This window comes from Pinus tabuliformis, chromosome 3_2 (genome assembly GCF_031772625.1).
Source record: "Pinus tabuliformis cultivar Carrire ecotype Pingquan chromosome 3_2, CPIR1, whole genome shotgun sequence".
In the NCBI taxonomy this organism is placed as follows: Eukaryota; Viridiplantae; Streptophyta; class Pinopsida; order Pinales; family Pinaceae; genus Pinus; species Pinus tabuliformis.
Genome location: NC_142302.1, coordinates 1,224,704,273 through 1,224,729,761, shown reverse-complemented (window position 1 = coordinate 1,224,729,761; position 25,489 = coordinate 1,224,704,273). Strand labels below are relative to the sequence as shown.

Below are 25,489 nucleotides of genomic sequence, written 5' to 3'. Positions count from 1 at the left end.
TCATCAGTATTTCAGGAGGAAGGAGGGCCTTCAAATCAGCGAAAGGTTCATGAGACTCGAACTACAGGTGTGCCAGTATTTGTCACTTATGAAAAGGGCACAAGGAGATTATTTGCAACTGCCAAACGAGTACCATCTCCACCTGGGGTGTAAGGGGTCTCGTTTCCTTCATCAGACCACTGGCAAATGCTATCTTCACCCGGCGTGAAAGGGGTTTTTTCTTCTTCTTCAGCAAAGCAGGTACAGGATAAAAGGAAACAACCATTGCATGAGGAAGGGTCTTCTAAAGGTCAAGAGAGAGATTTTATTTTGATTCAGGAGGAGGATACTGATTTGGGCTCCTAAAGCTCAAGACTCAAGGAAATCATCAAAGAACAAGACGCTGACATCCATGCCTTATCTTTTAATCTTGAAAGGGCTAAATGGATCATTACTTACCTTGAGCAACAGAACAAGAAGTTGCAGAATAAACAGACAATTATGGAGCTGCAAACCATAAAGGAAAACAAGCAAGCAGCAAAAAGGAGGAAAGTCAAATTGACACCACTTGAGCAAGAGATTGATGCTGACCGGAAATCTTGGCTAGAGAGAGCGAATATTCACTTGGAGAAGCTGCTTGAGAAAGCCAACAAGGAGAAAAAGATGTTGCGGCACATAGTCTATCACTATTTGGCACGGAACAAGATTTTCAAAGCAAGGATAAGGTGCTTAAAAGCCAAGTTGAGGAAGACTTTGAGGAGCAAGAAAGAGCAAGATAAGCTCAAGATCTTGGTTGAAGCTTCATTGGCCCAGCATAGTACTTGATTTAGATCACTCATGCCAAATTTCAAGAAATTTTGCAATTGGCAATTTTGAATTTTTCAAGGAGAAAACAGGTTTTTCCGGTAGGTGCGTAGCGCCACCTGGCGCTCGCTTTTGATAGGGACCTCTTTTGGAGGAAAACTTTGCATTTTTGGATTCCTTATGAAAAGTTATGCATGCCCAGAAATTACTATGAAATTTTGACAAGTTTTAGGCCTCTAAAAGGGTCAAAAACACCTCAAAAATGCTTTCTCTACCACTTTTTTGCCACACAAGAAGCAGTATTGGGAGAACTGATTTTTGGAGGGGCAAATTCAAAAATTCCACTTGTCCTAGAAAGTAGATAGACAGACCTTTCCAACAAGCCAAATTCGAGCAAATTTGGTGAAGGGGAAAGCCTCCAAATTCAGCTAGGAAAAAGTGTTATGCACAGAAAAAGTGGCGCTACACACAGGATGAAAAAGTGTCAATTTTGCTCAAAAACTCTGTTTTTCGCCTAGTTTTCTTCTAGTTCGACTTTTTCTCTCTTATGGTCAAATTCATGAGGTGACATGATATAAATTGATGTACTATGATGTAAAAATGATAAAAATTCACTTGATAAGGTAGATACATCACTTGTAAGTGGTTTGGAGTTGAATGAATCAGTTTCCTAGCTTTAAGAGGCAAGTTGTTCCACTGCCTATTTTTGTGTTCCTAGTTTAGATATGGTTGAAACCACCTCTCTTCTCATGGATTCGACCCCTGATGGATAGCACAAGTGGTTTGGAGGTCTATATCATGTGTTTTTTCAGTTATTTTGAAAGGTTGGACTCTTGTGAATGCTTTGAAAATTATTGTACATTCATCTCTGCAGTTTGGCAAATAAATAGACCAGGGTTTGCAGCATTTTGTGGTATTCTTGTGGCAAGGTGATTTAGTATTGTTTCTCCTTCTATGATTCAAGTTTATCAAGTGTTTATGCGTGCCATCATCTCTCTCTTTTCAGCGTAACTAAATGAATCAAGTATAAAGGTGGAATTCATTGATGTTGTAGTGCTCTACCTTAGGGTTTATTTGGTTTTACTTGTTTTCAACAATTTGAAGATGACTCATGACACTTTCATGCCCTCTCCAACCCATAACCAGTCTAAAGAGTCTCCATTTCACTTAATTCAAAGTACTAAAGCACTTGCCTACCTCGCCCCATAGAAACCTCTGCAAGACTAAGTTCATTCCCCAGAGCCAAAATTGTCTTTCACATTTGATCCAGCAAACCAACATAAAACTCAATCAAACTCCTCTAAGTATATACCTAGCCTAAAATTAGTCTTTACATCAGTCATCTCAAGCCTCATTTGCTATATTTTCCTGAGATTGACAAGGAGAGAGCCCTCTCCCGACCTGGTAGGGCTAGCTACCAGGTTAAGCGTGGTTTGATGTTACCCTAGACATGTCTTTCTCAGCCTGAGGTAGATTTAGGCAATAACAGGGGGCGCGAAGGTATTGAAACTTGTGACATGGCGACACTTGCCATGCGGGCCCACTGTATGCCTCGAGGGTGGTGGGCTATATATAATGCAATTATATAATAAAAAAAAATCTTGCAGTCATGGTTTATGAATGTTTTAAGACATTTAAAATGGGAATGGGGAATACGGCTAGCATTAAGTATACAATTAGAGTTAAGCGTATAAATACAAAATGGAAATGTGGCTAGAGTTGCGATATCAAATTGATTTCGGCTAGAATTTGAAAATGAGTTTTTTCCAAGGGAAAAATGGGTTTTTGGCTAAGATGTAAGGATCTTTCCAAGGAAAAAGGAGTTGTAGATGGAATGAGAGGATTTATGAGGAAAGGTTGAGGGAGGTACATGGAGTATGAATGAGGATGTTGAAATAAGCTGAAATCTTCTTGAACATTTTTCCCCTAATTACTACTCCCATGATGGTGACCTAGGTGATGTCATGACTCTTTTTTACCATTTTGATTATTTGACCTTAATGATGACATCTAATGGATCTATGAACTGATGATTTGGACCTTAAACCTTGCAATACGACTAACCATGGGATGATGACTGAAATGGTCATCAATACATTTCACTGATGACTCATCACGAGTGATGGCATGATCAAGATGGCATTTTGACCATGAAATGAAAGGAGTAGTAACATACCTAGACACATTAACCAGTGACCAAATTTTTATTTGAAAACCTATTGAAACTATAAAAATTTGACTTACGACCCTAACAAAAACTTTGAAAGAGCACATTTGATCATCAGTGACTGGCAGGACTAACGGACATTAACAATTCCGATGGAAAATATGATCCATCCATAAGGATAATTTTGGTCCAACCATGAACCCATGGCTAGTCTGGAAACCTCATGCCTATACTTAGTTTTTCTGCTGGTGTTCTCAAGATTATCCAATTAGTAAGAATAGAGAAGGGGAAAAATCTAAACAAGCAAGCCTAAATTAGAGGTCTTTATATGCTTCTCTGAAGGAACAACCTCTTTTGCTCTCAATAAATCGGGATCCCTCTTCCACCCCAAAATAAATAAGTGTCGATGCACAGTGCTCCTTAAATAGATAAACAAAGGCAAAAGAAGAGAAAGGCTTCCTACGTAGAGAGGTGAAGCAAGCAACTCAGTCGGGGTATTGTTTAGGCTCGCTAGTAGCGGAGAAATATTTGTGTTCCTGTGTGACTTCGTCGGGGTATTGTCCAGGCCTGGTGGTAGCAGAGCAACACCGGAGATGAAAAACTATACTCTAAAAATATTAAGCTCGCGAGTTAAACTACCCTTCCCAACTCGAAACATTGTGATACGTTGAATCTTACATTGTGTTCAGCTGAGAATGTATAGAGGGAACAATATCTGCCCACAAGGTAAGTGAAATGGCCAAAATGATCTACACGATGAATCAATACTCCTTGAGGAACTAAAGCCCTGCACATAAGAAACTAACCAAGACAGAGACGTTGAAATTCAACTAGTGTGTTACTAAGTGTTGTAGATAATGCAACACCCTCCAAAATTTTGTCTTGCACTCAAATTTCTAAGCCTTCCTTGGTCTTTCCTTGATTGTTTCAAACACTCAAGCTCACCCCATGAGCTTTCTTGAAGTTTTTTGGCCCCTTTGCTTCTTGGATTACTTGTCATCTTTTCGCATGTTTGACTGTTATCAAATGTTTGCGAGCTTTTTCTGGTGGTTTCAAAGGTTGGTATTTGTGTATATGAGTTTTCCTAACCATGTAAACATCTATCGCACTCATACACGAAGTCTTGAATGTTGTCGTGCAATTGTCGTCACAATCGTCCCAGTCTATCTTAAGTGTCGCACTTGTCGCATCTTGTCATGAGACAGTGACACAGAGGGGAATGTTTTTCTTGTTTCTTCTAATTATCTATGTTTTCATGTCATCAAATTATGTTAAGTGTGTGATCACGAGTCAAGTTCATCATGAGTCTAATGCCCTTCCCACACTTAGCCATTTTCGGAAAATATTCCCAACTAGGCAACTTAGCCTCACCGAGCCCTGACTGAGTTGCACATTGCGCAGTCTCATCCCTTGTTGATGTGACCTTGCTACTTGGAACTGCGTTGTGCATAGTCATTGTCCTCTAGTGTTGTGGTTTTGTGAAATTCCAGAGTCTGGTAACCTTCCTTGACCTCCAAAATTGCACAGTTGTGCCTCTATGTCTTCCTTGAATTGTGCACTTCGAACCTTCGTCCCTCAATATTTTTCCTTGCCTATTGGAATTGTGTAATGCGCAAAGAATCTAGCCTCCCTTGGCCTCCAAAATTTCACATATGTTTCCTCTAGTGCCCTTCCCTTAGCTGGAGCTCACTGCCCCCAAAAACTATGCAGATTTTCCATTCAAGCCTCTCTGTTTCCCAATCCCCCTTTCCTCTTAAAATTGTGCAATACTAACCTCCCATGGCCTCATCCGCAATAGCCACTGCCTAATTGAACTACGCAATTTTGACCCTTAGTGGGCACTACGCAATTTTCTCCTCGATGAGGATTGTGCATAAAAGTTCCTCAGTCAAGCCCAAACTGCACTCTGTGCAGTCTCAATGATCAAGTTCTCTCCCTGTTAACTGGAACTGCACAATGCGCAATTACTGAGCCCTTCCTCCCAGCCTGTGACTTGCCCCAAGCCCAATTCATGGATAACAATGCATCATCTTAGACTAGGGAGTTTTCGGATTGATGTCGTCCCGTCATGAGTGAATTGCAGGAACAGGTACACTATCAAGTCATGGTGAGATGATGTAGAAGGAGAAAGAGGAAAGCATGCCTAAAGACTCACTTGTAGTTGAACTTACAAGTGGACCTATCAAGAACAAGCAAAGGGACACATGCAACCACCTTCCAAGACCGAAGATCACTGAATACCCCGCATCATCAAACTACGCGGAGGAGAAGAGGAAACATATCCAAGAACACATATAGCACTCAGCAGCAACAGTGACTTGACATTGCCACATCATCAATTCAGTGCATGTCGATAGTGTCATGTCAAGTCGTGTCATGAGTTTTCATATGCCACATCACTAGTGTGGACCATATATATTGCAATCAAATGTATTGTAAAGTGGAAGTCCAAAGAACACACATGAATATGAAGAGTCATATAAGTTGAATAGTCATAGGAAGTTGAACAATGATGAGGGTAGTCAAAAAGTCACAAGGGGGAAGCATCACGCCTTGGTTATACATACTCCCTCATTGTATGAGAAAAATATTTTTCACCTTGACTCCTCCCACAAGGCAATAGAGAGATCAGCTAGTTTTTTGAAGAGAAAAAAGTGGCTCCAATGTTCCACTACTGGGGCTAGTGATGTACAATGTAAATATGTCTTTGAACTTTTGCTTAATAACAAAAAAAAATTCGGGCCAGCACATTCTTCATGCATGAACTATGAATGTTTGTAAGACTATTATGTGGACGTTTGTATTTCGTGTTTTCTTTCACATGTACTAAAATTTTTGAACTATTTCGGTCATTTTAGTGCTTATCTTGTTGAGAATGTGTTGTAATGGTTGTTATTGGTGTCTCATCCTTGTGGACTATTCCGCGGGACACTACATAGGTCTTTCCTTGTTTATTAGTTATAATGACTGTCGCATCCGCTATGGACTATTTCGCTAGATGTTAGATGGATTTTCCCTTGTTTGTTGGTTGTAATGACTATTGCATCTGGGATTATTACCTCTCACTTAGAGGCTCACTTTTTTCTTCCCCTTTGCAGTAGAAGAACCTCAACACAGTTGCATTGCACACTCACAAGGCACACTCCCCTTGCTTTTTTAGGATACCATTGCATCACTCTCTTGTGTTAACAATTAGAGCCAAGACAAAACTTTAAAGATTTGGCAACTAGGCCTTTATACTGGATGGGATTCCTACACCAAAGGGTGTGAGGTCTGATTGGGACTTCATATCGGGGAGATCCCTTAAATGTTGGTGGGTCCAACACCGTCAACAAGTTGTCACAACGATATTTATGACATGCTTCAATCTGTCATTGTTAACTTCACTTTAGTGACTCTTAGATTCATGCACATGTTTCCACAAAGAGTGTAAAGTGTAGGAACCTACTTTTTCTTCTCTGTGTTTGGATCACAGAGTTAATGGACCTTTCGTATCACAGAGATTGATGTCATCATGGAGATCACATCTACGCATTTCTAATTACATAGATTATACCTACATGTTAGGTCATCTTAGGGAATAAGATCTTTGCATGAGATTAGACATAGTATCAACAAAGATTATAGATGCCATCATCCAAGATGCTACAAGAATGTGTCCAATCCAGAGAGATAGTAGGCATTTGTCAAATCCATAGAAAAATAGGCTTGTAATAGTAAGCGTGAAATGTATTATTGTTTTAGATATGCAAACCATAATGTATATAGTGCCAGGTTATTGTAATTATATGTAAACCATGTCGCAAGTATTTTAATTGAAAGTGGCAGATCTCATATTTTAAACATGATAATTGCTACAATGATGCCAACAAAATGTGATCTTCAATCTCCATCCATTAACCATACTCTAATACCATGTTGAGAAATCGATTTGCTTGAATATTAGAGAAGATTTATCTTTCATGATAATTGCTTGTGAATTTTGTTGGCTTCTTATTAGTCTTATTATGTTTTTCTTCATCAAGCAATTACCAAAACGTACATGAAGATCACAAAAAAACAAAAAAACATAAGATATAGGCTCCACATTAGGGCAAAACCCCACAAAAGGGAAAACCCAATCAAACCTCTTCTTATAGAATCAGGTTAAAGTGATATCAAAACCCAAGACCAAGGCAAATTCCTCCATAAGATCCCCAAGTTAGTGATCCAATCACTATCACAAACCTTCCCTTTAGATGCCTTGTCTCACATAGAAATTTGTTCTCCATGTAGCTCGCATATCACAGATGTTATGATCCTCCTCTAGCTCACATAACACAATTATTACAATCCTTCTATGGCACACATTATTGTCCTTCTTTAACTCTGAACATATCATCACAGAGGTAATCCTTCTTTAGCTCATCATACTACACAGGAATAGCCTTTGTAACTTGCATATCTTTTACAAACTTCAAATCTCAGAAGCTTTGCATTATTTTAGCCTCTAGAATATTAGCATAGTTTCCCAGATTATATGACACAGAAAACTCTCATGTTCTGCTCTAAAGAAACTCGCAAATGTTGCCTCAGAGACTCACATATTTCACCTCAAAACAACCACGAAGTTGCTTATATTTTAGGAGAGGATTCACGCCAATATATAGTTATTTTCTAATTTGAAGGGTCACATCTATTCAACAGGCCAACTTGACCATCTAGAGTGCAGACTTGGTCTTATAGAGGTCAATTTGACTCTTTTTAACTTAACAATTTTTTTTGTTTCTTACAAAGAGTCCAAATGGACTTTGACTCAAATTTAATTCTGTGACTCAACAAAACCTAGAAGCATGAAGAACATACTTGACCAAAGAAATAATAAAAATATAAATTTATTTTTCTTCTTTTTTTCGCTTTTGATACAAGTACAAAGATAACTATGAAGACCGAACCTACTTACTTTTCCAATGGTATCCATACATGATCTTGGGGTTGATTGCTATCTGCCACTAGTGTTGGTTCTCTATTTTCCTCATTCTTGAGTAGGGGCTTGAAAATTGTCTTAAGAGGTTGACAGAGTTTAAAAAAAAAACAAAAGAAATTGAAACATAATGATAAAATGCAAAAAATTGACTAGAATATGATAAAATATGTGAACCAAAAGCCTAGCATGAGCTCTACCCCCTCATTAGCCCTCACCTCATTCCTGATTAATGCATGAGCAAATTAAAATGAAAGGAACTTTGAATATCCCAACCTCAATTAACAATAAATTGATTCATCTTTAAGGAGTAATTAATGCATAAATAAAATCTTGTGACCAAAGCTATGCAAGAAAAAAATCATAAAGAAAAAGGCATGCAATCAGGGCAATAAAATTATGTCAAGGAAAGGGGTATCTCATGTCCCACAATTGCTCCCTCTTCACATTGAATTCCATAGCCAATATAAAGACGGTAACATCCCCCATGAATTAAAGGCTCACCATGCCACTAACCACTTGCGCCTATTGATTCTTGGGTCAACCTAAGAATTGTTTCTCCCCCATGCACTTAATATGGCCTTTGAAAAAGACTCCCACATCTAAGCATGGAAACTTGTTTACAAACACTAAGCTAGAAAGATATTTGAAGATGATGTTTATGTGAAGTACATTGGTGCCTTTTGCATTAGATATGGCTCACCATGATACACTAACGGTTATAACTTGTTACAAACACTAAGCTAGAAAGATATTTGACGATGATGTTTATTTGAAGTACATTGGTTCCTTTTGCATTAGATATGGCTCACCGTGATACTCTTATGGTTATTTTACCAATGATGATGATCTCATTTGATTTTGAGAGTATGTTTTATATGTCTTGTACCAACTACATTTGCCATCCCTCAACAGCTTGATTAAGATTTCTCCTGCACTTGAAAGAGAACATCTAACCCCAATTGATGACCCTTCAAACCACCATAGCCAAGACATTTACCACTTTAGGAGGATCATTGACCTTGCGATGTATCCAACACTAATGATGATTTTCTCCTCTGCCTCCAAGAGCCTAAAAAACAGTGCATTGGAGCTAAGTCAAATTTACACGAAAAGGATGGACTAGTTGGAACACAAGACACCCCATGTTTGCATTGTACCTTCTTGACGGATGTTACCATGTTTCTAGCCCAGTTTGATGATGATGATGATGATGACTTAGGATCCCTTTGGTAGATTTGGTACACATTTTTTAATGATTTGCCCTAGCTTCATGATGTCACTGTCATCAAGCATGTAATGATGACATGGACTTGGGGTTGACACGTTGATGAGGAGGCTTTTCACCGAGGATTGTGCCTTTATTGATGACACATTGATGAGGGTTTTTTAGTCTAAGTTTGCAAATATTTTTTATGGGCTTTAATGTAATTTTGCTAAAAATCAACCTAGTTGCGCTCATATAAGTAGAGAGGGGAGTCAATTTAAGAGGATCATCATCATACATTCATTATTTCTCACTACAGGGAGTTCACACTAGTTCTCATCTCTTGGGACAATGGAGCACTAAGGTATTGAATTGCCTTGGGGAAGACATTTTTGCTTGGAGGGATTTTCTCTTCACTTGATGAAGCAATGCCATGGTAAATTGTGCTACTCTATCATGATTATTTGCTTCCATTATGTAATGTTGTAGAATTAGGGTTTTTATGAAATTTTTATGATAGTTGGATATTTTATGGCTATAAAAATCTTCTTCACAATATTTTCCACAAGTTTATACTAACAAAACTTAGAATTATAGCATTCCTTGACCTTGAATCTCTAATTAATTGAAAGTTGTTATGGTCTAACTAAGAGGTATTTCTCTTTTACTCACTTTGATCGAGGTCTTCCACCTTTGATCTCACACTTTTTGACTCCATATACCCAAGATTTATAAAGACACTAAACTTCGTGTGTCAATCTTCCAAAACTAAAATATTTTTCTCATTTTGTTATATTATAAATATAGAATTAACTTATGATTAAATATACATTAAGTAGCATAAAATGCCTTATGCAACATAATCCTAGGGTTAGGCCTTACATAGGAAAAATCATTTTCATGTATTTTTCAGACACCTCCTGAAGGCTAATATTTAAGGTTTAGTGACCATTTATTACATTTTCAAATTTGTTGTAATATTCCCCTTCATTTACTCTTAAATAGCCCTTGATTATTTATTGTTTATCATTATTTGTGCATTTACTCTTAAATAGCCCTTGATTATTTATTGTTTTATCATTATTTGTCCTTGTTTTGCTTTTGTTGTTATAAATTTCTCAAGTTGTAAATTCTCCTTATTCAAAACACTAATTTATAACAACGTTAAATGCCTTATGCAACATAATCCTAGGGTTAGGCCTTACATAGGAAAAATCATTTTCATGTATTTTTCAGACACCTCCTGAAGGCTAATATTTAAGGTTTAGTGACCATTTATTACATTTTCAAATTTGTTGTAATATTCCCCTTCATTTACTCTTAAATAGCCCTTGATTATTTATTGTTTATCATTATTTGTGCATTTACTCTTAAATAGCCCTTGATTATTTATTGTTTTATCATTATTTGTCCTTGTTTTGCTTTTGTTGTTATAAATTTCTCAAGTTGTAAATTCTCCTTATTCAAAACACTAATTTATAACAACGTTTAGCTTTTAAGGTGGCATATGTTTGGAATCTATTTTAGTGACTTATTTAGTCCTCCACACATATCCATACATTCTTTGAGTTTGCTACATCATTCACCTCTAGCCCTACCATATTGAAATAGCCCAAGGATATTGAATATTATCAAAGTCTATTTAACAAAAACGTTAGAGAGAGTAATATTTGTCTCGATTTACTCTTAAATAACCCTTGATTATTTATTGCTTATCATTAATTATGCATTATTTTGCTATTGTTATCAATTTTGTATATTGTAAACTGTCTTTTATGCAAAACGCTAATTTATATCTACAACCATTAAATTTAAGGAAGGGCTCTTTAGAATCTATCCGATCATCTTTGACTTATTTAATCCACCATACATATACATAGATTCTTTGAACTTGGTACCTCATATTACCCATAGTCATACCAAATTGAATATTATCATAATGTATATTTAACAAAATCCTTGGACTATTTAGCCCGAGAGTTCTTAGGTTAATTAATCTCAAAGATCTACCAAAGAAACCTTTTGTAGAAACATTCATCTATGTAGCAACAACAGAAGAACATCTAGTAATGTGACAATAGTCTTGCACCCCATTGTTTCTCTCAACACGGAGTGCCTAGTGGAACATTTCGCCAATATGTTAAAATTTGTGATAACACAACGAAATCAAGTTTATATCTCTATATCTGTATCTATATATATCAAACCTTGAGTTGAGATATATATACATGTTATATCTTGATAATTTTGAAAATACAAAATCAAAAAATATTCTACAATGTGTTTTAAAAAAATTGTTGTTTAAAAAAATTAAATATTCTTATAATAAAATCTGCTTATGAAAATTAACAATGTTTCCATTAAAAATAAAAATAAAACTTTATCCATAAACAAAATTTAAAAACCGCCATCTTAGATTTAATTCTTATTTTTATATTTTAATTCATGTGTACATATTATTCATTCTTTTATAAACAAAATTTAATTCCCCCATCTTCTTAAATTAAATTTTTATTTTTATTTTTTAATTTATGTATACATATTATTCATTCTTTGAAATTTCAAATGGATTTCATTCCATACATTTATTTCAATTTTCTATATATACCAATTATATATAGTCTTCACTACCATAAAATTAAGAATGAAAATTTATCACAAAGTTTTTTTAAGACAATAGCTCAAATGGAATGGTTATATTCTCTAAAGACATGTTACATGTTAGCCTGTGTTGCAAAAATTTGAACCAGGTGAAAATCACTAGTAATACCTATAAGCCCATAGGGGCAGGAAAATTTGAATATCATGATATTGAGGTGAATAGTGACAGTCCCAGAACAGTTATCGGGAAGTCACTGATTCACAGTGACCATATATATATATATATATATATATATATATCGGGAAGTCATTGATTCACAGTGACCATATATATATATATATATATATATATATATATCACAAAGAATAGAAATCTTTGCACATCTTAATAAGCCCTATTGTGTGTCCACGGGGCTTTGGATTGACAGTGAATGGGTACACTGTTAAGACACTCCTTGTGATAGGTCACTGGTTCAAATCCCCCATGGGTGCTTACCTACCAAAAAATAAAAATAAAATAAGCCCTATTGTGTAAATTATTATAAAATGTTTTGATGATAATTTTGTGAAAATATTCAAATTTCCAATGATATTATATAGTTAATATAAAATTTTGAAATTTTTTAAGATAAAATAATTATACCCTATACATTTTAGTAATCATTTTTAGAAGAAATAGAAACACAGAAAAAATTACGAAAATTAACCCTAAAAATTTTCTTCATATAAAACATTTATGTCTACCACATTTTCTCTTAGATATCGATTACCATGATTCAAAGTTACCATAAAAAGAAAAAATATCATAAAGTATAGAAATCTTTGCACATCTTAATAAGCCCTATTATGTAAATTATTATAAAAAAATTGATGATATTTTTGTGAAAATATTCAAATTTCCAATGATATTATATAGTTTATATAAATTTTTGAAATTTTTTAAGATAAAATAATTATATCCTGTACATTTTAGCAATCATTTTTAAAAGAAATAGAAAAAACATGAAAGATTTATGAAAATTAACCCTAAAAATTTTCTTCATATAAAACATTTATATCTACCACATTTCTTTCAGATATCGATGTATATACGAGGAGCCATACTTTCATATAAATATTTATTATTTGCCAAGAAAGGAACCCATAATTAATTTAAAAACAATCCAATCTAGATCTCTACATCCATTTTTTTATTTTCTTTTGGATAGAGAACCCTTAGTTAAGATGCCATCCATAAATGATGGTATGCGGTTCCTAGCAGATATAGGTAAAGCTGTTCTCGATGCCACCTGAATCTGTTTATTGACTTGTGGACAAAATAAGTTACACCACCTAAGCTGTTTCTCATGCCACGTGAATCTGTTTAGTGAAATGTGGACAAAACAAAGTTTCACCAACTGGAAGGAGAATTCCAAATTAGTGAAATGTGGACAAAACAAAGTTACACCAACTGGAAGGAGAATTCCAAATTGCGTTCAAGACTGAGGAAGATTAGTTTGAATTGTAAGCAAATATTGGAAATCCAGCATCCTTGACTAAATTTTGGTAACATGTTAGGAAACTAATTGGCAAACACCTCAAATGCAGCTTTTTGGCCTTTATGGATTGTTATGGCACATATAACGTTTGGAAGTGTGCCTTCTATACCACCGATACCCACTGAAAGCAGTTAAAAAAGTAAAAAGAAAAAACACTTATATTCAATAAGCAAATCACTGCCATGAAGACATTTTGCCTATACAGTTGAATGGTTTTCATATTTATAATAAACAGCATGACAAAAGAAAACAGTGAAAGTTGCCAACTCCGAGTTTCTATGATCTTTACTTTTACAAGGGTAATTAACATTTGTTTAATACCAATTTTCTACTGTTTATTTAGACATGCAAGCTGTTTAAATTTGACACACCAGTCTATATCTTGAAGCAGAGATTGATGATTAGAATGTAAGAGCTAGAGGAAATGACGGTAAATAAAATTTTCAGCAGTAATTCAAACATCAAGGAGACCATTCCTATGCTTCCAGGCTCATTACATCATTGCGAAAAGAAAAATATCTGGCCTAATTACATCTTTGCAGCAAAGCAAAGTGAAATAATCATAATGCATAAATAATATGATCTTTATATCAAAGCAGATCCCCATAAAAGTAGCAATTCTACTGAACAAACCTTTACGAAAAGATAAATCAATTTCGCTCAGGCTGCTGACCTCTCCTAAAAGATCCAGATCACCACAACTCGTGCAGTAGAAAGAATATTTCCTACATATTAATCCTTTCTCAATAAGGCTCAAGGATTGTTGCTAAAAAGTACGTTCACTTGCTCCAGGTCAATTAAGCAGACTCTACTAGGATGAAGAGTGGCTTCCCACCTAACTTCTCCCGGCCCTGGAAATACAATTCAGATCAGTCAAGTAGAGATGATATAGAAGCACTTATGTTTTTGCATCTATGAAAATTAGGGCAGATTAACCACAGCAAAAAATCAACCAGAAGAACCTCATATTTCCTAAGAAATTGACGAGATGTGATGCAATTAAAAACTAGATGCTAAGCAATGAATAGTTGCTGTCATGACTCATTAGCGAGAATACATAAGTAATAACCTCGTTAGCTTCTTTCGAAAAGAATCAGACTGCAAATAGGTAAAAGAGGAACAAATTTAGATTTCATGACTTCAACTGGAGTTTTAAACTTATTTCAGCTTGAAGTTGTACAAATCCCTTCTGGATCTTTCATACCGTGTCAAATCCAGTATATGTGCTGAAAAGCAGCAGCTCCATAAAAGATGAACTTAGTATCATGATAGAGTCATGTCAAAAGAGATAAACTCCAGTAAAGATTGGCCACAAAATAGACCATGTCATCTACTTTCTAATAACAACAAATGCTATCAGATGAAAAGCCAGAAAAAGTTACTACGTCAGCTTTTGCCATGAGATTTACTATAATTAAATGTCTATAAGATCTTGCTTGGACCTTTGCATATCACAAAAATAAATAAGCGATTAACCTAGTTAGCATAAGATATATGATCATGGAAATATGAGAAACATTAGCAATACAAAGTTCGAACATGAAAAGGTTAACTGGGGTGTATTCAGCTGATAGGTTGTAATGTACTGTTACCAAGAGTTTTACTGTTTTATACACTTGTCAAATATGGAATAAAAAGGGAGAATCAGTAACAACAAATAAGCTAGAGTTCACTGCTTGGGATCAGCATACAAACGAAGTGCACAAGATCAGAGCACAATGTTGGCGAGACAATCACTGATAGACACCATCTTCATGGTCTCTTAAGGCACATACCCCACCCTGATGTTCACAAGGTATGTTCTTTTAGGACAATTCTTGTCTTGGATTAACACATCCTCAAGGAATTTCCTCTTCAACTATTCTTACCTATTGAATGCCCTACCACATCCTCAAAGAGTATTGGAAACCAAATGCTTACCCAATCCTCCATTCTTTCTTCATAACATGAAGACAAGAATGGTGTGTCTCTGCCTATCAACTAGGAAGGATATACTCATTCCTATAACAGGAAAATACTCAAGCCCTCTTAACTAGGGACTTGCCCAAGCTCCATTTCAACTAGGGACTTGTTTCCATTAGCAGTTATCTGCTCTTTGGTGGAGATTATTGTACTATCAGCATCTTGTAGGGCTCCTCCTTTCGATATTATGTCATGAATTTCAACTTCTTCATTATGGATCCTTCATCTTCTAGATCTTCTTCATAGGGCATCAGCCATCTTCTTCATCACTTCACTTCAACGGAACATAATGTTGAACCAGTAGTCATGTCATCCTTCTCTTCATCGGAGAGTGATCCTCTAGTCCACATTTGGCTATCCTTCATACAGTTACCTCTTCCAAGTCATGTTTCTTTGAGGATCTTCCATACAATCTCATGAGTACTAGTTGTAGGTGACTTTCTACAACCCGCTTTTGGTAGCCTTGTTACAACCCAACCAGATGCTTTTACAAAAATCAAAAGGAACATCAACTCAAAGTTACCTCTTTTAAGATGGTCTTTTGTCATGACATCAACTTCTTGCAATATCAACATCTTGCACATGTATAAATCCATCTCCAAGACATACATTACCAAGGTTCTCCTTATCCGTCATACATATCAGGGTCTTCATACCTTCTACATGGAGATGTCATAGCTAATTCTCCTAGACATCAAATGTTGATCACTTATCTTATCTTATAGAAGCATCTTCCCATGAACTTTTCTTTCATCTTCTTCACATAATACTTCCTCAGGATTTCCATAGTTCCATTATCATAGGAACCATAGTTGTCAACCACCTCAAGTTCTCTGTGCGGTCATATTATGTTGATTTCATCTTGTCAATATGTACAAGAGTTCAAGACACATTGTCTACTTTCCTTCATGCATCACTCTAATGGAAGAGATCTTTCTTCTTTGATCATGCTCGTGAGATAGAGCATTCAACCATGCTATCTACAACTATAGGATGACATGACTTTATCTATCAAATATATACATACCGCTTCCTTTTTTTTGTCATCTAGACTTCCTTCTAGTAGCTTCCTCTTCTTGCTTGAAGATAAAAGTACTTCAACCAACTCAACATGTTTCACATCTTCGTCATCATACCTTACCAGTGGATCCCACACAAGGCAGAACGTGGACTATCTGTGAGGCACTTGCTTCTTCTACATATAGGTGAACCTTCTTATGAAGATTCTAATGGAGGATCTTGATCATCCCCATTCTGCAAATGCTCCTTTCTAATAATGATGACCTCTTTTATCTCTTCTCTTGCTAGATGACTTTGTCCAACCATATGTACTACTATTTTGGTTGTCTTTTCATGCTTTCAAAGAAGATACCATGACTTACTTCCGTTTTATCATGATGATTGCTTTATATAAATTTCAACTTTAGCTATATCATGCTTCTATGATGATGTCATCTCTATCTCAACGATAATGCATCCTATCATACTTGTGATGCTTTCCATCATGACTACTATCTTCTTATAGACAAAGTGAATGAGGTTATTTCAGTCATAATAAAGGTATTTCACTTCCTCCTCCTTTGACTTCTTCTTTTCAGGTTCTTCCACTTCTTTGGTGATATTGACTTCATTTCTATCTTTTCTTTTCTTGTTGTCCCTTTTGAATTTAGTACAATTCCTCTTAAAGTGCCCATATTCATTACATTCATAGCATTTCATCTTTGACATGTCAAGCTTCTTCTTCTTCTGAGGATCAAACTTTCCTTTCTTTCTAGCCATAACTGCATATGCTTGAGTTTGTTCACAAGATCAACATCGCTTTTTGCCTGCAACCTAGTTTCTTCAATCTTACATAATGGCCAAAGTTTATTAAATGGAGTGGCTTCCCTCTTTCCATAGATACTTGATACAAAGTTGCCCCATTCATCATGAAGTGCAGTGAGCACAACGATGGTCTTTTCATTATCAGACATTATTTCTCCTAGTTCTTATAGTTGATCTCTTATTTAAGATACCCTCATAAGGCATGAGGCTACCCCTTCTTCCTTTGATACCTTCATTTTGTACAGTTAGGTTCTCAATGATATGACTTCTCCTACGGTGCTTATAGAAAACAATTCTACCAACTTTTCATAGATATCTTTCGACTTCTCCAACTTTGCTACATAAGGGATGAGGGAATCCTTGATTGATTCTGTGAGGATTCTTTGAGCCCTTATTTCCCCTTTCAATAATTTTAATAGTGCTTGAGATTGCTTGGAGACTGAATCTTTAACATATTCGATAACTTCATTCTCCGTGAGGATCAAATCTATCTGCTTTTTGCATGCAAGGAAATTTGATGACCCAGCCGTTTGTTGCTCTTCTTGCAGAATGAAGTCATATTGATAGCAGATTCAAACATAAATGAAAACACTTACTTGTCAAGTGAAGATTCTCCTTTTGAAGATGATATCTTCAACTTGATGCCTTCTTGATGATGTTGATAATCGAAGATCCCTTCTTGATGATGATGATTTCTTGAAGATGTCTTCCTTCAAAGATGACAGTGCTTCATTTTCAAGAGAGGGAGATAGTCTTGATTCCTTTGATGATGATGGCAATGCTTCTTTTTGCTTCCTTGGATGATGATTGTAGAATGTGTGAGCTTCCCAAGAATGCCTCACGTGCAAAATCCTTCTTCGAATGAGCTAGGGTTTTTGAGGTCTTCTTCTCCAAAGTGTTGATCCTTCTAGATGATATGATCCTTGAGATGAGATGGGTAGTCCTCTTTGATGCTCCTTAATTCCTTCCTTGATTATGATGTGAATTAGTCCTTTATGATTTTCAAGTTGCCTTTCCTTGATGTAGCCACCTTAGCTCTAATACCATGTTGAGAAATCTAAGGGCGGCTACTTTAGATGATTTCTCTTCTCTTACTTTGATAACTGCTTTTGATGTATTATTACTTTCACTTGATTATAATTAGTGTTCTTATCATCAGACAGCTACCAAACAATGAGAAAAAAGGACACAAGATATAGGCTATCAACCAGGGCCAAAACTTCTCCTCCTGAGAGGAAAACACATGTTAATTCTTCTCTTCTTATAGAATGTTCACATAGCGAATTCCAAGACCTAAGACCCTTATCAAAGGCCCCTCCAAGATGAAGTCAAACTTCTCCTTCTTGATGAACTTTTCTTTCCAACTACTTTGACCTAGCAACTTCCAACAACTTCAACCTAGCAACTTCTAGTAACTTCGACCCCTAACAACATTCACCCCCGGCAACTTCCACCAACGTCGACCTTCCAACAATTTTAACCTAGCAACAATTTTGACTTCCAACAACTTCAACTTCTCAGCAACTTTTCTTGTAACTTCGACTTCCCTAGTAGTTTCTTCTACGACTTCGACTTCCCCAACAACTTCTGCAATTTCGGTCAAGCAACTACTTTGGAAACCCCAACAAGAGAGAGAGAGAGAGAGAGAGGTCCAAAACTTCGATCTTGCTTCTCTTCTTCTTTTCCTTGACTTTCGTCCTTCTCCAGCTTCTTTCTTGAGGAGATCCAACTGCTTCTTGCTTGATCGGATTATCCTTCCAAATTAAGTTGAAGTTCCCTTAAATATAGGCTTCTTAGGAGGTCGAATTGTTGTCCATGAGGCCGACTTTATCCTTCTTGCAGGCCGACTTGTTTGGCAAGGTCTTGGAGGTCCTTATGACACTTTTGACTTTACAAAAAAATTCTTTACAAGATACAAGTTTCCCAAGGGGGTCATACATGTATGACAATGACTCCTTTGACTCCTAGACTTTATGACAAAAGCCCAAGAAACATTCAATGGGTGCTTAACCTATAAATAAAATGACCTTGAGTATGAAACCCATGCTTCAAAATAATAATAATAATAATAAAATTTATTTTTCTCTTTTCATCAATACATAAAATCATGATTACAATAGATATTATGAAGATCGAACCTAGTTACACTTTTCAACATGTAGGAAGCATGATAAGTGCATTATAGCATAATTGAGATGACATCATTCTAAAAGCATGAAAAGGATTTGGTTGAAACAGTCATCTTACATGATATAAAGGAAGTAGCTCATGACATCATCATTAGAATAATAGATGGATATCCAAAGTAGCAGTTAGTATGGTCAAAGCAAGTCATCTAGCAAGATAGGAAGACAAGAATTTGTCACATCTCATCATCATTAGGAAGAAGCATTTGCAGAATAAGGATCATCACAATCCTCCTTTGGAATCTTTGTTAAAAGATTCACCTCTACTTAGAAGAAGCGTCACATTCCACCTAGTGTGGAATCCATGATTCAGAACGATGAAGGTATGCTGATATAGAAGTGCAGCGTATCAAGTTCGTTGAAGCATTTTCATCTTCAAGCAAAGAAAAGGGGCGTTCTTGAAGGAAGCCTAGATGACCACATAAAGGAGGAGGTATGCATATATTTGTTAACTTTAACAGATGGAAAGAGTCATTCCATTACTTAATTGCATATAGAATGGTCAGAATGCTCTATCTCATGAACATGATTGAAGAAGGGACTCTTGTTGAAAACAATGAGAGGGGGCTGAATCAATATTTCTTTTCAATTGTTATTTTTACCAGCTAGATCACTTATAATTAGAACACAAAATGAACAATAAGAATAAATCTTTCTATTAATCAGAGATAATGAGGACTATGATCCTCTTCTTTACAATAAATCAAGTACAATAATAATTAGGGCTCCAACCCTAGATGAAGACACCAAGCTTCAATCCACCAGGCTCCAACCTATAGTTTGCCAAGCACTAACTTGGACTTCCCAAGGCTCCAACCTTGTCAGTTTCAAGCACCAACCTCTAGGACTCCAACCCTATCTTTGGTACAAGCTCCAACCTTGTCTCTTGAGGACTCCTATCCTCTAGGGCTCCAACCCTATCTTCCAAAGCACCAACCTTGTCTCTATGAGGCTCCTACCTCTAGGGCTCCAACCCTCAGCTTCAATTCGCCAAGATAAGTTTAGTAATTGTTCACGGCGCCCAATGTCTTCTTCAATGAGACATTGGGAGCCGTGAACAATACCTCCTCCAAATTACTTCATCAATGACAACACTGTCTTCTTAGAAAGTGTCTCCATTGCTCTTCATGTCTCCGAAACGAATATCTCCAAAGTCACCTCATGATTGCTTCAACGCATCATAGTCTCCAATAATATCTCCAAAACCTTAAAGGTGTCTTCAATAGGCAGCCCAAGTTCTGCACCTGCTCTAAGCCTCTTCAAGGGCTTCTTCAAGAACTCTCCAAGGAAGTCTTCACAATGCTTCAACAACAAGATGTTTCTAAATGCTACTACTGTAATCTGAGTTTCTTCAAAGCAATAGGTCCGAGCCTTCTTTCAAGACGACTATCTTGAGTTAACTCCAAAGGATGTTTGTCCAAGCCCTCCATAATTGACATTGTTAATCCGAGTCTCTCAAATTGTTTACTAGTTCGAGGTTTGCACAAGTCTGAGCTCTCTATTCATTGTAGTATAGTCCGAGCTCCCAATAAACACAAGTGATTGTCCTTAAAGTAATCACAGATCCGATGTGTAGTCTGAGCTCCACAGGTGACTGTAACTCCGAGCCTTTAAGCTATTTCCCCTCCACAGATAGTCTGAATATTACTTCACCCTTTTTATCACTAAGCCTCCTCCAGTAGTCTTAAGAGATCACAAGGACCACCGGGACTGAACTGCCTACGAATTTGCGCTCCACTGAAACTGAAATGTCCCACAGATTTGGGCTTTACCGAAACTGAAATGTTCCCCGATCCGAGCCACAGGTTTTCTACAAATCCGATTTCCAAGCTCTAGAACAGATATCCCCAAACAATTTAATTCTTCAATTCCTTCTCAGTGTTCCTAGTTCACGAGTTGTGAATTGTGTATTTTTCTCTGTGATAGATCTTCACCAAATCGATACTTGAAATGAAGTATTTGACTTGTGTTTATACGAGTTTCGACAATAAATGAAGACATGTTCATTAGAGGAGAGGCCGACTTGTGCATGAGGTGGCACATTGAAAATATATTGAATAGCTGTCGGAAGGGGTCTTTGTTAGTAATCGACCAAATATAACATAGTTTCATTGTTACGGAAACCATATTATAATAGCAAGATAGGAGGGGCCATAGCTTTTAATCAAACGAATACATTTAAACATGTGAAACCATATTATAATGGATGTTGGGAGGTCCCACATGCCACATCATCACTTTACTCTCGTACATTCGGACCACATGGATATCGGGGATTTGTATCGGAAGCTTTAACATGACACAGCCTTCAAATCTTGCGATATAGGAAAGTTTCAACTAGACCAACGTGATATTATATTGAAACCGTTGTGATAAAACCAATCAGGTCTGTGCCCAATATCCACAACCGGCAATCAGAGGTGCCATTCAAAAGTTCTGATAAAGTGGCAGATGTGATTTAGTAATTAAATCGCTAACTTAGATCAAGTCAAGTCTACATATCAAAAGTCAGAGATCAGAGGTCCATATCACATATCGGAGATCGGAGGTCCATATCACACATCGGAGATCGAAGGTCCATATCACACATCGGAGATCAAAGTCCTATATCGCACATCGGAGGTCCATATCACATATCAAAGATCAAAGGTCCATATCGCACATCGGAGATCAAAGTCAGTGACCAGGTCTTATCGAAGATCGGAGATCGAAGTTACGAGTGGTGACACACAATTAAAAAAAAAACGTCGATATAAAAAAAATGATATGATATTTCTCCGATATCACTATTCTTCACTTTTGGCTCTTTCTTTTGGGCATATGCGGTCTTCTCTTGGATCTGCTCCTCCTTGGCTTGTCTTGGCTCTTGGTCTTGGCTTCCGATGGCTTTCCTTTGGCTCCCGATGGCTTCTTTTTGAACTGCTTCTCGCTCTTCTCTTTGGTAATACTCCTTTTTCTCCTTGGGACTGCTCCTTGGGTCCAACGCTTCTTGGGATTATCTCTCTCTCTCTCTCTCTCTCTCTCTCTCTCTCTCTCTCTCTCTATATATATATATATATAGTGCTTATGCTATATTCAATCCATATGGCCATCAATGACAACACTAACATCTCAACAACTCTTCTTTATCAATGATACATGAAGTCATAAATAAAATATGCCTTGAACTCTTCTACATGATGACAAGATAGAATCAAACATTATATGACCTCGTGAATAAAATGAGGCGATTGGCAACCATTATTCCTATGATGAAGGAACTATATATTGAAATCTCGAAGAATCCATATATGATAAAGCTGGAAGAAGAGTTCGTCAAGATGTAGTCACTTGAGATAAGATGGGTAATCAACATCTGATGACAATTAGAAGGACTAGCTATGACATCTCAATGAAGAAGGTATGAAGACCATGATATATATGATGAAAAAGGAGAACCTTGATAGTAAACATCTTGGAGATGGATTTGTACAGTATGCGGGATGTTAATGTTGCAGAAGTTAATACTATGACAAAAGGCCATTATGAAGAGGTAAGTATATTTTTAAAGTTTACTTTTTGATTTTTGAAAGAAAGCATCTGGATGGGTTAAAATAGGGCTACTAAAGGAGGGTTGTAGAAATTCACCTACAACTAGAACACGTAGAATTGGATGGAAAAATATTGGAAGGAATGTGACTTGGAAGAGGTAGCAATGTGAGGATAGTCAAATGATGACGAAGCAGGTCAATTTTTGATGAAGAAAAGGATGACATGTCTAGTGGTTCAACACTATGTTTCGTTGAAGGGAACTGATGTAAAAGATGGTCAAATCCCTACAAAGAAGTCATGAAGAAGTTGGATCCATGATGAAGAAGTTGAAGTTCATCTATGACATGATGCTGCAGAAAGGAAGAGCCCTACAAGCAGCTGATAGCACCATATCTCCACCGAGGAGCAGATAGTTGTTGTTGGCAACAAGTCCCTAGTTGAGAGGGAGCTTGGGTATATTCATTTTATAGGAATGAGTAGATCCTCCCTAGTGTTATAGCACCATTCACCACTCTTGGTATATATGATGATTTGTTTATGGCCTAGGGCAACCCCTCCTTCCAAACTTGGTCTAAATATATAAAAAACAATGTTTTATTCCCTGTACGCTACTTTGCCCTGAGCTAAAACCGTGTACACGCAGGTCAGTCAATACCCAACCTGCGTATATGTATTAAAACACTTTAAAATTTAAATTTCCTTAATTTTGGGCAGAGTTCACGGGTTTTACCTGTTGATTACCTCCTATGGCTCGTGGCCCAACTGTTTCCCAACTATAAAACTAATTGGGAGAGGTATAAATAAACCTCTATGGGAAGGCCTTAAGGAGGAGGAGAACAGATAGAGTTATTATAATGAGATTATCCCTGACTGAGTCGGATGAATCCATGTGCCTCATACACTTCCCCAAGCTTCAAGAAACCCTTGTTTCCTTGATTATAGATATCCTTCCTTTTGCTTGAGATATCATAGTGTTGGTGATGGAAGAAGATTGTTGAAGGTTGGGATAGGACAAATCGGGAGGACGGTTCCGCTTGGAGCCAAAGAAAGACTCAGGTGAATTCTCGCCATGTTATTTATAGCTTACTGCAATAAAAGAAATGTTGTCTTGTTTCCGAAATTAACTATGTCTATACATCAAATTATATTTTAATTCATATATGAATGTCGTTTTGATGTATGATCAATCATTTGTTTATATGATATTAAGTCAATTTCGTGAATATGCTTTACTTCTATATTGTTATGTATGTTCGAATTGAATGATTTTCAGGTTTGAAGGACATCGGGAGTTGCAGAGCATCTGAACCCTGCGGGACCTACTTGAACGAAGGAAATCCGGGTACGATCACTCTTACGTAGTTTGATAATATAAGCATCTTCTCTGCGTTGTTTGAGTATTTCTTGTTGTAGTTTGCTTCTGCTCTGTTGGGGTTCTAACCCAAAGCCCTAGGGTGTTTTCACCAGAAACACCTAATTGAGAGCGAGAGATAGACACATCATTCTTGTCTTCATATTATGAAGAAAGAATGGAGGATTGGGTAACCATCTGAATTTGATACTCTTTGAGGATGAGGTAGGGCATCTAATAGGCAAGAGTAGTCGAAGAGGAGATTCCATGACAATGTATAAATCCAAGATGGGAATGGTCCTAAAAGGACATACCTTGAACATTTGGATGCAGTATGTGCCTTATGAGACAAGATGAAGGTGTCTATAAATCATTTGTCTCCCCAGCGTTGTGCTCTAATCTAGTGGAGAAATAGATTTGTTAGTCAATACCTTGCTATATGACAATGTTGGTTGATATAATGAGATGCATTAATATAAGCAAAGAAGATAGCTTATGAGATGGCTTACCAATCCGACTTTTCTCATGAGAATTCTATAATATGAGAATGTCCATGTACCATGTATGTATTATGAATACCTCCCTAGTTAGGAGGAAGTGTTAGAAAATGTAACTAGGTTCGATCTTAATAATGTCTTATGTAATTTTGATTTTATGTATTTGATGTAAAGAGAAAAGAAAATTTATTATTATTATTTTATAGCATGGGTTTCATGCTCGAGGTCAATTTATTTGTAGGTCAAGAACCCATTGTGTGCTTTTAAGGTTTGTCATAGAGTCATGAAGTCAATAGCATCATTGTCATATATAAAAAGACCCCATTAGGCATCTTGTAACAAGTCAAAAGAATTTATTTGAGTCCAAATTGTGTCAAAAGACCCTCCAAGATCAAGTCAGCGTATAAGAAATCGAGTCGATCTCATGAAGGCAATTCATACCCCTGGGAAGCCTATAGATAAGAAACATTCCACCTCATTTGAAGAATACATCCAAGACATGCAAAAGAGCAATAGAAGAAGTTTGATTGTAAGGAGAAGTCTAAAAGGAAAGCAAAGTTCAGGAAAGACGTTGGTATCGAAGTTTTGGGTCTTTATCTCTCTCTCTCTCTCTCTAATGTGCAACGAAGTTGTGAATCTGCATCAAATTCAAAGTTGTGAAGCTACATCAAAGTCGAATTTGTGAAGTTGCATCAAGGTCACATTGTGACGCTGCATTAAAGTCGAAGCTATGAAGTTGCATCAAGATCGAAGCTGTGAAGTTGCATCAAGGTCGAAGTTGTGAAGTTGCATCAAGGTCAAAGTTGTGAAGCTGCATCAAAATCGAAGTTCTTGAACTTGCTAGGATGAAGTTGTTAAAATTTGACAGCTCAAGGATGA

At 36.5% G+C, this 25,489-nt stretch overlaps 1 protein-coding gene across 2 annotated transcripts in view; it reads right to left on the bottom strand.

Moving 5' to 3' along the window:
- Positions 1–13,675: 13,675 nt before the first annotated feature.
- The window catches only part of LOC149185153 (adenine phosphoribosyltransferase 1-like), a 129,030-nt gene continuing 117,216 nt past the window's right edge, over positions 13,676–25,489 (bottom strand). For both annotated transcript variants that reach the window (XM_089417781.1, XM_089417780.1), the window contains one exon: positions 13,676–14,110. In XM_089417781.1, the coding sequence (XP_089273907.1) occupies positions 14,013–14,110 (98 nt within the window). In that variant the 3' untranslated portion in view covers positions 13,676–14,012. The remainder of the gene's footprint in view (positions 14,111–25,489) is intronic.